This window comes from Condylura cristata, unplaced genomic scaffold (assembly GCF_000260355.1).
Source record: "Condylura cristata isolate star-nosed mole 26May11 unplaced genomic scaffold, ConCri1.0 scaffold00009, whole genome shotgun sequence".
Taxonomy (NCBI): domain Eukaryota; kingdom Metazoa; phylum Chordata; class Mammalia; order Eulipotyphla; family Talpidae; genus Condylura; species Condylura cristata.
In genome coordinates, this window is record NW_004567110.1 from 15,763,561 (window position 1) to 15,775,991 (window position 12,431).

At 36.2% G+C, this 12,431-nt stretch overlaps 1 protein-coding gene across 1 annotated transcript in view; it reads right to left on the reverse strand.

Moving 5' to 3' along the window:
* SLC30A8 (solute carrier family 30 (zinc transporter), member 8) overlaps positions 1-9,864 on the reverse strand; it is a 31,408-nt gene extending 21,544 nt beyond the window's left edge. The window contains exons 1-2 of the mRNA XM_004679626.2: positions 9,794-9,864; positions 1,148-1,347 (exon numbers count right to left, since the gene is read on the reverse strand). Coding sequence (XP_004679683.1) covers positions 1,148-1,347; positions 9,794-9,864 — 271 coding nt within the window. The remainder of the gene's footprint in view (positions 1-1,147; positions 1,348-9,793) is intronic.
* Between the last annotated feature and the right edge of the window lie 2,567 nt (positions 9,865-12,431).

Below are 12,431 nucleotides of genomic sequence, written 5' to 3' on the forward strand. Positions count from 1 at the left end.
TGTATTAAAACAAATAAATACTAAAGTAATATAACAAAAATTTGATAAGAGATGTAGAGTGTTGATAAAAGGAGAGAGACCATATTCCGAGGGTGGGTGTGGAGGGGTAACTAGATACTTTCAAGGACTTTGTGTGCCTAAATTAAGTTATATTCCAATAAAATCAAAATTGTATTTTTGATTCTCATGTCTAATTACAATAGTAAATAGGAAAGAATAACCTTGCCTTTTTCCTGTTAAATGAAGAATAATGAGGAAAGAAAAACAAGTATTATAACATATAAGTCTACTTTAATTAAATATATTATTACTGACAGAAAGCAGCAATACAGATTGGTGAAAAATCTTAGAAATAAACTATTATTTATAAAAACGTAGTAAACAATAAAAGAAATATCAAAAAATCAATGGAGGAAATATTTAATTATTCTATAAATGATGCTGAAAACTTTGTTAGCTGTATTTAATTAAATATTGATTTACAATTAAAAGCAAAAAGATAAACAAAAACAAAATGATATTTATCTTGACTATGTTTCTGAAATGTATTTAATGACATGTATTTTATGACATTAAGCATATTTCAAAAAAAAAAGAATTGTGAGGGAAAAATAGAAATAAAGTTTACAAAAATACTTCATATTGTTAGTGGAGGTGATCACTCACATGTGGGCTATAGACTAATTTATTTTGTTGCTTTCTGTTTTCAAACTTAATCTACAATGACCGTGTTGTTATTTCATCCTTATAGAAAATACTAAATCTTACTTTTTAAAAGATGAATTTATTTATGTATACAAGAGCTGAGGTGTAGGACAGTGATGGGAATTGGAGTAAGATGATTTACCAGAGACGGAGCCGGGAGCAGAACAGGCAGAAATCCATGGTAGAAGTACACTGAAGTACAGGCTGACAGGAGCAGTGGCTGGGACAGGGGAGGACTGCTGTGCCGCGTGGGTCAGCTCCCTGACCGGGACTGGAACTCATGCTGCAGTGGCTGGTGACAGCTTGATTGTGCTGAGATTCAACCCCTTGTGAAACTAGGGAAGCCCCTAACTCTTACTTTCAAAGAACAACCTAGGCAGCTTGCCTGTGATGATGCGAGGTTGTTAGCTGTTCGTCAGAAGGGTTTTCTTGAGATACTCACCCACAACCTCAGCGACCATGAACACCAAGCACACGGTAGACGCTGCACAGAGCTTCCACTTGGCGCGGTGTTGCTCGTTTGCCCTCTTCTCTGTGGCCTTGGAGTCACGATGGCAGTGATAGATGGCTCCTGACTCCAGCTCCTCTGGCTTCTCTCCAGGACATTGATCTTTACTGGAGGGTTTCTGCTGTAGTTCCACCCTACAGGTGAGTTTGAGAGAAGCAAGAAGTGAACCTGGCTGCAGACACCACCCTGTCAGCCCAACCCACTCCAGAAACCACTATTGGGACATTTGCTAACTAGCTAGGAAGTTATCATCCACAGCTCCTTCCACAAGAAATAGCAAGTGGAAGGAACAAGCATGAAATATCCTTCTGAATTCTTAGCTACCCAAAGCTTTGCTTTTATTTAGTCAAGTTTTTATTCAGCTTATACTAGCATTGATTTGAGAGAGATCAAAGGAAAAGGAGAAAGGAGACATACTCTTTGCTGCAGTTCCTTACCTAATGTTTCACTTAAAAAAGATTTTGGGCAAATCTTTTTGTGCTACAGATTTAAAGGGGACTAGGATGTTAGATATGTTTATATGTGCCAGTCAAGTTATTTATTATTGTACATGTGTTGTTAATAATAGATCATAGCGCTTTTTCCTATCGAGTCAATCCAGACCTACAGAAACCTTCCTAAAACCGCTTTGCAGACTACCTCAAGCAATCATGCAAAATTATGAGTTGGAATGTGTACTTCCTAAAGCAGACGGTGCATATCAGTTCTGCTGAAATACAACAGATTATGTAGAAAGATTTATACGATTATGGAATGTCACAGGTAGAAAGATTATAAGTAACATTTAGCCCAATCACATAGTTTCTTAGCTGAAGCAGTCAAGAGTCAGCGTGGCTAAGTAATTCCTTGAGGTCAAAGAGAAAAAAAAAAAAAAATGGCCGAGCTGGAATGACAAACCCAGAGGTTTTTCTCTTGCGTGGGACATTGCCTCCCTGCCAGAACATCAGTCGGGATACCCAAAACCAAGCTCTCCTGCTGCATATGTCAAAGCCTGAACTAATCTGATTTTTTTTAAATGATCTTACTAGAAATTATTAATTAGATTCTTAGATTTAGGACTTTGGCCTATGGTCATACCACCCTGAAGACACCAGATCACGGCTGATCTAAGAAGCTAAGCAGTATCAGGTCTGGTTAGTACTTGGATGGGGAGAAATAGGAACTTTGCTCTTATGGCTTTGGAAGGTATAAACAGAAATAAATTAACTTACACTAGAAGAGTTATTTCATCTGTCTCATCACCAACCAGAGTGAAAGATGGATGGTTTTTGGCTTAAATGATAATTATTATTAAGACTCAATCATTATCTTTGGGTTTTCTGAATAACAATTACACAGTCCTTATTTAAAAAACAACAACAACAACAAAAAAAAAAAAAAACCTTGGAATTACAGAAAAGTACAAAAAGGGAAAAATCACTTGTAAACTTATGTATGGTGACATCTTTCACTGATATTTTATTATCTCATTTCATTCTATAGGGATACCAGATAGAATTTGGGGGAACTCTCTACTGCAAGCAATAAAAAAAAATAAATAAAAAACTTATGCTTGATGAATTAATAATGGAATGTTACTGCTAAAATTATTGGGCTGTCGGAACAGTCATGATGCATTTTTGCTTGAAAAACAGAAAAAAATATGCCATGACTTTTTCAACAACCCAACATTTGTTCTGTAACTGACAGTCTCTAGAGGTATCAGTCTTCAGGCTGATTTATCAGAGCTTCAGATCTGCTGCTTTGCAGTTCTAAGTATACCTCAACCTCAGAGGTGTGGTTTCCTCATGGTAGTGAATTGATTGCCTGATATAATCAGGCTCAGACATATTGCTTCTTATATAAGAAGGACATGAGCTTTCATTGCCTCGTGGTAAAGGAGAATCCCGAGGGCCACATGGATTCGGTCAGTGGGAGCTACTTTTTGTAGTCCTGGGGCTATGGATGGGCAAAGTAGCTTAGATCTTGTTACAGTCAGAAGACTGCTTAAACCCAGCTGTGCTGACTGCTAAAGCTGACTGTGGGGAAGAGGCTACCACATGGCTCAGTAAGGACGGGGGAATGGATTATGGCTGAAAGGACAGCATCAGGACCCTATCAAAGATGTAACTTTGGGAACTGAGGCTTAGCTATGTAGTTTGTTAAATCTCCTATCTCATTATTTTTTACATACAGGGAGCATTGTTCAACGTAGTCAATACAGATATCTTATAACTTAATAAACTAATTTCCAATTACTGGATGATTCATTCTTTCTCAATTGTTTGTTCATACAAATGCCACTGTGATTTACCTCCTTAAAGCTAGTCTTTGTTCAATATATGACCTACTTAAAATGTAGTTCTTAGAGGAAAATGACTAAGTCAAAGAATATCTACATTTTTAAGAATTTTGAGATATCTTGCCAAATTGCCTTTGGAATATTTATGCCGTGATGTTAATAGACTCAGGATTTTGAGCCATTTCAAATGATCTTCTTTGCTGGAATAAGAACTATTAGGCAATAAAAAAGGAGAGTATTTTACTTTAAAATATTGCATCTCTGACTCCAAGATTAACCAGTATATCTTTATCTATATGTGAAGTATATATATCTACTTTGAGCTGAGCTTGTTCCTTATGGCATGGAATCAGAAGTGCAAAAGTGGGCTTCAGAGGGTCCCTGTGGAGCTGTGCTTATATGTGTGTGCTTCGTGCAAGGAACTAAAAGCCTATATTCTCCCTGGGCTCCCCAAAGAGTCTAAAAGATCTTGAAATAATGAATACATTCTCTGTCTTCTCATTAGAACAATCCAGACTAAGTACCTCTAGATGCCAAACAAACTTGTGATCTAAAATACAGTATGAGTTGTAAGAAGAATTTTAAAAGGAGGTTTTTAAAAAGAAAATGCTGTGATGTATCAAAAAGTGAAATGTGATTCAGTTTTCAATGAATAATCACCATAGATTCCCACACATTCAAACATAGTCAAAATCTTTGAAGAATTAGAACAGTAGACCAGAGCAAAGAAATTTATTATAACATGAAAGAGAAAAGAGGAAGAAACAGGGAAATGTTAGAAAATTTAATGTCAATAGCCTTTGCCTTCTTTTCGTAAAATAGAAATTAGGAAATGGGGTTTTAGTTTGTGAAACTGAAGAAGTTTCTATTTTTACTTCTATTTTATATTTTATTTTTGTTAGGAGGGAGATTTCAAAGCTCTCACTTCTGTATTTCCAAAATGTAGCTGGCAATATTTTCACCCTCTTATTTCACACATTGGCTACATAAAATCACTTGGTTTTTGTAATTTCATATCACGTTTCCCAACCTCGAATCACTGTTGCTGTGGAGTAGCAGAGATAAAATTTTAGTTCCCATCATGCATTTCAACATTTTATGTATTCATCCATCGATTCAACAAACATGTATTACAGATATCAGATCTGCAAATGATACCACAGTCTTTGAGAGAAATAAGAATTTATTTCCTAGAATATTGATAAAAACAGAAAGCCTGAGGTGATTTAGGACAATAGGCATATTATAAATATATCATCTATGTAGTATAACAGACATACCATGAAGTTGAAGCTACTTTACATAGAGTTGATAAGGAAAGGAACCTCTCCAGAGGTGGTATCTTAGCAACTAGTTAAAGAATAACCTGGCACAGACCTACATGAAGAAGCAGCATCACAAACAGGTGCTGCTGGTACAAAAGTCCACAGGTGAGAAAGAGAAAGTTTGGTTCAAGAGCTTGTCTTAAACAGAAAGGGAGCAAGACAGGTGGCCAGTGTGGCATGAGTAAACTGAGAATGAAGTCAAACTGAGAATGGACATCAGGACATGCAGAACTCTGAAGGCCATTGTAAGGGTTTGATTTTCTTCCAACTCTAAAAGGGGAAGGTTGGAAAGTTTTGAGCAAGGAAATAATGTTACCTACTTTATGTTTCTAAATGATCACTTTGTGTTCTACAAAGACTCCAGTGCAGAAGGGTGGAAGCACAGCTGCTGGTCACATGGGCTAGGGTGGTACAAAGAAAATGGAAAGAAGCAAACATGGAATCTTTGGGAGGTAGAATCCACAGGAGTTGTTGATCAATAGCATTAAATGAGTGGGAAAAAGAGAAAGCTGGGACTCCAACATGGTTCATGGGTTTCTGTTCGAACAACTAGGACAAGGAAATCCAGTCCCTGAAGAGGGGCTGTCGAGGGCCAGATATCCAATTCCCCACCTCACCCTGTTTTAAAGGATTTTTTTATTAAGATATAGTACATATACCACACAAATGACCCATTTGATGTGTGTGGTTTAATGGGTTTTAGCATTTTTGCAGAGTTATGTAACCATCTTTATAATCTAATTTAGGACATTACATCACCCCAAAAGGAATCTAATACCCATCAGTAGCGAGTCCACAATCTTCTTACGTGCAACTGTACCCCAGGCAGTCACGACTACTTGCATTTTCCACAAATTTGTCTATTCTGGACTTTTTATCTAAATGGACTCCTACAAGGTGCGGGTTTTATGAATGATGTCTTGCAAATTAGCGTAATGTTTTCAAGTATCAGTATGCTGGTACTCTATTGCTTGTAATTTCCAAGTAACACATCATCCTATCACAATATCTTATTTATCTGTTAATCAGTTGATGGGCATGTAGGTATTTTTCCTTATGGGGGAAGCTATCATGAAAAAGCACTGCTGGAAAATTGTTATACAAGGTTTTCCGATATAAATCCCTAACAATAGAATCTCTGAGACTCTGTGTTTTCATATTTTTTCAGTTGCCAGAGTTTTTCAAAGCACACAAGATATGAGTTTCCATCTTTCTATAACTTCTGCAATGCTCGGGTGTGTGTACACACACATTTATTATAATTGTTCTAGTGGGCAGGAAGTGGTATTTCATTGTGGTTTTGAATTCATTTCCTTGATGTAATGGTTAATATATTGGTCACCCATCATGCCCTTATTACACAATTGTATATTTTCTTAAAGAAATGTCTATACAAATCCTTCATCCATTTTTTTCTATTGGTTGATTCATCTTTCTGTTATTGATTTATAATTGTCCTATATAAATTCCAATATACATCCACTATACTTTGCAAATATAGTTTGTCTTTTCATTTTTGCAATAGTACTGTTTGCAGAACAAAAATTTTTAATTTTGGTGCTCTCTATTTTTTCATTTATGCTTTTGGTGGCATATCAAAAGACATGACTTAAACCAGTCACAAAGATTTAAAGCTATGTTTTCTTTTAAAGTTTCCCTTGTTTTAACTCTTACAATTAGGGCTATGATACATTTTGAGTGAATTTTTTTGGTATAGTGTGAAAAAGATACCCAAGTTCATTCTTCCACGTGTAAAAATACATAGTTTCACTGACAACGTTTATTGAGAATGTTATCACTAAATCCCCTCTAGTAATTTTATTAATTACTATTATTGAAAAAAAATTGGCAACACATATAAGGATTTATCTCTAGATTTTCAATTCTTTCCCTCTGGTCTGTGCATTTATCTTCATGCCGGCATTTTGTTGTCATGTAACTTTTTTAAAAAAGATTTATTTATTTATGCATACAGAACTGGGGTACAGAGGTATAGGAGCGGTGAGAAGATTCACTAGTGACAGAGTGGGGAGCAGAACAGGCCAACTGACGAAGTACACTGCTGAGGGGAGCAGCGGGCAGGTCAGGAGAGGTCACCTCGGGTGGGGGATCGAACTCATGCTGAAGTGGCTTTTAGCTTCTTACTGCTGTGCTTTAACCTGCTGTGCCACCAGGGAGGGCCCTGTCATGTAACTTTTGAAATCAGGCATTGTAAGAGCTCCAAATTTGTTATTTGTCAAAAGTGTTTGTCTTTTCTAGGTCTTTTTTTCTTCCATATCAATTGTGGGATTAGCTTGTCAACTCTTTGAAAACTGGCAGCTGGGATTCTTTTAGTAAACACATTGAAGCTCTACATTAGTTCAGGGAGTATTTCCATTTTAATATTAAGCTTTCAATCACAAACATGAGCTATCTTTCAATTATCTAAAGTTTTAATCTTTAAATTCAGTGTTTTACAATTTTCAGTGTACAAGTTGTACACTTCAGTTTTTAAATTTATTTCCAATTATTTTTTTATTTTCAGGCATTTATTAATGAAGTTTTCTTAATTTTATTTTTAGATTGTTTCTTGTTCCTACATGACACAATTGTTATCTATCTATTGCTCTTGTTACAAGTGACCTTAGAGAATATATTTATTCATTCTAAAGATTTTTAGTGGCTTATTTAGGGTTTTTTTACATATAAGTTGCTATCATCTACACTGAGGATTTTAATTCTGCCTTTCCAATCTGATACCTTTTATTTATTTATTTTTATCTCATCTGATTTTCCTGATTAGAACACATAATAAAATATACAATAGAAATGGTTAACAATGGACCACTTTGTTTTGTTCCTGATTTTAGGAAAAAGGATTTCACTTTTAGCTGCAGGTTTTCCATCGGTGCCTGTTATCAGGTTGAAGAAATTCCATTCTAGTCTTCATTTGGGGACTGTAATGATTTTATAATATATTATAATGGATTTCTCAAGAGCTTTTTCTGTATCTAACGACACGCTCACACGTTGGTTTTTCCTTTATCTTACTAATAACGTGTATTCTTTGATTGTCATTTTAGATGTAAAATCAAGTTTGCATTACGGGGATAAATCCAACTTGACACTTGTTAACAATTCTTTTTCATGTTGCAGTATTTTTTTCTAGTATTTTTGAAGATTTTTGGATCTATATTCATAAGAGATGTTGGTCTCTAGTTCCACTTCCCTCTGATGCCTTCTTTGACTCAGAGGAATATTGGTCTTATATGTAGGCCAGGAATCACCAGGGATGACAGCCTGGTTTGGGATATTCTTCAGATAGTTATTCGTTGTATTCAGTCTCTTATTCTTTGTTAAGTCTACTTTGATTTTCTATTTCTTTTTCATTTAGTTTGGTAGGTTGTAACTTTCTATGAATTTTTTTCCATTTTACTTAAGATTATATACATTTTGTGTTATGTAGTTTACCTTTAAATCAGTTAAGAGTAGTTAATAATCAGAATTAACATAATTGTCTACCAAGTTTACTTTTTTATTTGAAAAGAAAAGAAAAAATGAGTTTGACAGTTTTTTTTTTTTAATCACTGAAAACCATACCCTCTTATGAGGTAAATGAAGCTCTGTAATCATAATTGTTGTCTATATTTGTAAGGACAGTGTTCCAGTGGTCTATTTTAATGAGGAGGCAAATACTGTTATTTCAATAACAGTGTCATAGGTTAATAACTGCTGTCCAAAATTTCTTCCTGCTTGAACATGAGACTTTGTTGCTGATAACCTCAATAAATCACATTTAATAATATTTTTGAAGAAGGAACCATCCTTATAATGTGAAACAACAGATGTGCCAGATTCTTTATCATACATTATTTAAGCAAAGTTATAAATATCCCAAGACAAGCTTTCCTTGTTATTGCTCCAGCATTTGATGCTATCAAACTCAGTGTCATTTTCTTTAGAATTTTAATTTGGTTTCATGAAACAAACAAAACTCTACATGTATTATTAAAGTTTAAGGATTCTCTGAAATTCTTTTCCTAACAAATTTATCTCAGACTTTCATTCATTCATCTAGATTTGCTGAGTGTATTTCCCTTTGTAACCCAGTAGGACCGAATTCCTCAAATACACCAAACTCTGATTCTTACAAGACTGACTTTACCAGGCAATTATCGCAGTCTGGAACTTCCCCTAACCCTACTTCCTATGTTGGATTTCCCTAACCTGTTCTAGGTCCTTTTTTTTTTTTTTTTCCAGTTCTCTATCACTTCTGAAAAGCTTTCTCTGACTCCCAAAGACCCAGGTACACTTGAAATGTTCTCACTGAATGCCTTAGCATGATACACAGTTATTTTGTAATTGCCTATTTCTCACAAATGTTCTACATAAGAGGATAGAGATCTGGAATGAAAGGAGGAATGTTTTCTTCTCCACTATATATCCATTTGTTTTAAATCAATAGCTGTTAAGTAAGGGGAAATGAGTGAATATGTATTGTACATGGCACTGTAGTAAATATTAAAAGTAACCAGACCATGTGGAGCATTAAACACAACTGTATTTATTACAGGTGTGCATATTTGATGAAGGCATTTTATGATGAAGAGCATTTTAAAGATCAGTGGAATCACAATTTTGCCACATCATTGACAAGCCTTAATTTTTTCTAAGTAATAAAATTTACTATCTACCTTAAGAGTGGAAATAATTGAGGAAAATGTGTAAGCAGATGATATTGTATATAACCATTTTCTGAAAAAAAAAAACTATACATGAAAACACACTAATAAAATGTGTCTTCTATGTACTTGAGATAGTAAAGGAATCAAATCTACTGTCCAGATATGAATTATACAAACCAATCAACAGTTCATAAAATTTTCCCAAATTCCCCCAAGTTGCAATGCAAAAGTTTCCAACTTTGAAGCAGTAAGACCTAGGGATTTATGAAATATTCAAGACAGAAAATTGGGAAGCAGAAATGAATGTTACCTGTCCAGCGTGTAGGCGTACATCTTGGTGGCTTTCTCATTCACTAGGTAAGTTCTTTCAAGAAGCTCCATACTGGCCACAATAAGACCTTTCACTGTTGCTGCTGCTGTTGCTGTTTGTTTATTTATTTGTTGCTGTTGCAGCTACTATTCAACTCACTGTCCAGTTTTGGAAGCAAAGCGGCACTACAATGATCCACACATTTTTCAAAGAAAAAAAGTAAAAAGGCTTCCTGGATATAAAACAAGCCTCCTACATCAACAAGCCTCCTCTGCTCAAATTATAGCCTCCTTGGAATATCACTTGGCCTCATTTTCTCACCCACAGAAAATTCTTTCCTCGGGAGACTGTAGATAGGATCATATCAAATGGAGTGTGTGTGTGCACACTTCCCAGGCTATCTGATTCCACTACGCTTTCTAAAAGGTAGAGGGAAGCTTTTCCTACTAATTGCTGTGGTAGGGATTTGGTGTTCAGAGCACACCTGGATGAACTGTAAACAGTCACTCTTGTACACTAATCTCAGGTTTTTCCTTCTCTCTCTCTCTCTTTTTTCTTTTGTATGGGATATGGAGGGGTCTCTCTCTCTCTCAACTTTAAGGCATTTCTCCTGGGATTTAGTTCTAAAATGACCTCTCAGCAGCTGTCAGCATTTAGTTCTCTTCTCTGTGGACCATTTTGGGGTTTCTCTACTGAGGGGAGGACATGGGTCATTAGCTGCTCTGAAGTCTGTAATCTGAAACAGTTTCTGGTGCTGCAGCTTTGAAGCCTGTTAGGCAGGCAGAAGGACAGGGTCAGATTCTAAATAAATAACCACCCTGGATCATAAAAGAACCAGAATGATCTGTGTTCTCCCTGCCAGGGTCCTGTCTGCTGAGTGTAGAATATTCACCTAAGGAAGGTTTGTCACAACTCTCAGGCAAACAGCCCTCTGTGTTGTTCCTGGGAGACCTTCAATCCCCAGATACTAGAATTTGACTCTGCGTTTCATTACAAAACACTTCCTTTCCCAGTTAATGAAGGGACTGCCACCCAAGGGCAGCAGCAGCCGATTAGCAAGCCTTTGGTTTGGGCATAGTACCCAAAACCTGTGCAGACAGACACACAAGGATGGGGAGAACTGGCAGAGACGAGGGCATAAGTCCTTGACCTTGGAACTTCCTTTTCCTCTTCCTTCTAGCAACTTCCCGGTAATTAAAGTCAAGTGTGTATAGTCCCAGATTAACCCACTGGTCCAGCATGTTAGGTAGCTGCCCATCCTCCAGTTTGACCTAACAACACTAACAGTCACTGAGGAAGAAGAGAATTCAACAGCAGTGGCAGAATGCAGTCAGTAGAAAGTGATCACATCTGTGGTAAATTTGCACCTTTTATTTACCCTAAGATTTCAGAACACTTTTCTAGAACATTGCCTGATCGATGGTTAATCTTGTGCTGACAGATGGTAACTACAGAAATGGCTCTGGGAGGCCATGTTCCTTTCAGGAGAAAAACTAAGATTTAGTTTTAGCAGAATAAACCAAAGTATTTCCTTCTCCCTTCTCCTTGCTCTTAATGTTGCAATGTAATAGGCTCTTCTGTGGAGACAAAAGGACCAGAAAAGAATGACTAATCCACTCATGCAACCCATTGTCACACCTTGCCCTGGTGAGCCATCAGGCACATAGGAGGGAAATAGGATCAAAGTGAAGCAACTGTTTAAAATCAAGCCTAATAACAATAAATACAAAGAAAATATGAGCCATGTTCAAAAAAGACATTTTTTTGTATATTTTAATAGGAAACTTGGGATTCCGTACCCTGAGGGTGGTTCCTGGTGGGTACATAGATGCACACACACACAATCATGTTTGTGATTTTGTGAGAAGGGAGATACACACTGAATGGGTAATGTAAAATATCTTTGAGACAAGGAGAGATGGAGGTTACATGAGAAGGGCAGAGTCCGACTGATACAGAACATATGAAGGTAGGGAGAATAAGGAGGTGAATGGGAAAAAAAGGAATGGGAACCAAGCGAAAAATGACAAGATGAAAATGTGTTCTGTCCATATGATCCCTCCTATTTATTTGTAATTGAACCATATCAAATTGTCATTTCAGTAGGGCCAAGAGGCTCTACAAAATGATTTGACTCTGCTTCAACTTGAGTATATATACCCACTTCTATAAAGTGTAGATGTGCTCATGTATGATATTTTTTTAAATAAAAATTGAAAGTGTATATTTTTATAATACTGGGGAATTTAGGTATTATTTTTCCAAAGGTTTATGAGCTCATAAAGTTTGCCAGAAGATAACTACCCAAACTAAAGCTTCTGGTATAAAGAGCAAGCATTAGGGATTGCAGCAAATAAAATTTTGAGGTTAAAAAAAAAAAGTTTTACCAAAGTTAACAGGCAACTATAAATCAGAGACATTCTGCAGGGGGGGGTGGGGGGAGGAGAGACGGATCAAAACAAGGACAGGGAGAGCACAGATGATCGTGGTGGTGGTGTACTAGTGTATTGATGGTGGGAATTTTACAGGGACTGCACCTGTTTGGAGAAAGCAAACATTGTACATTGATGTAATACACACACACACACACACACATAGATAAATTACAAATTCAAAAAGTTTTGCTATAAATTCAGAG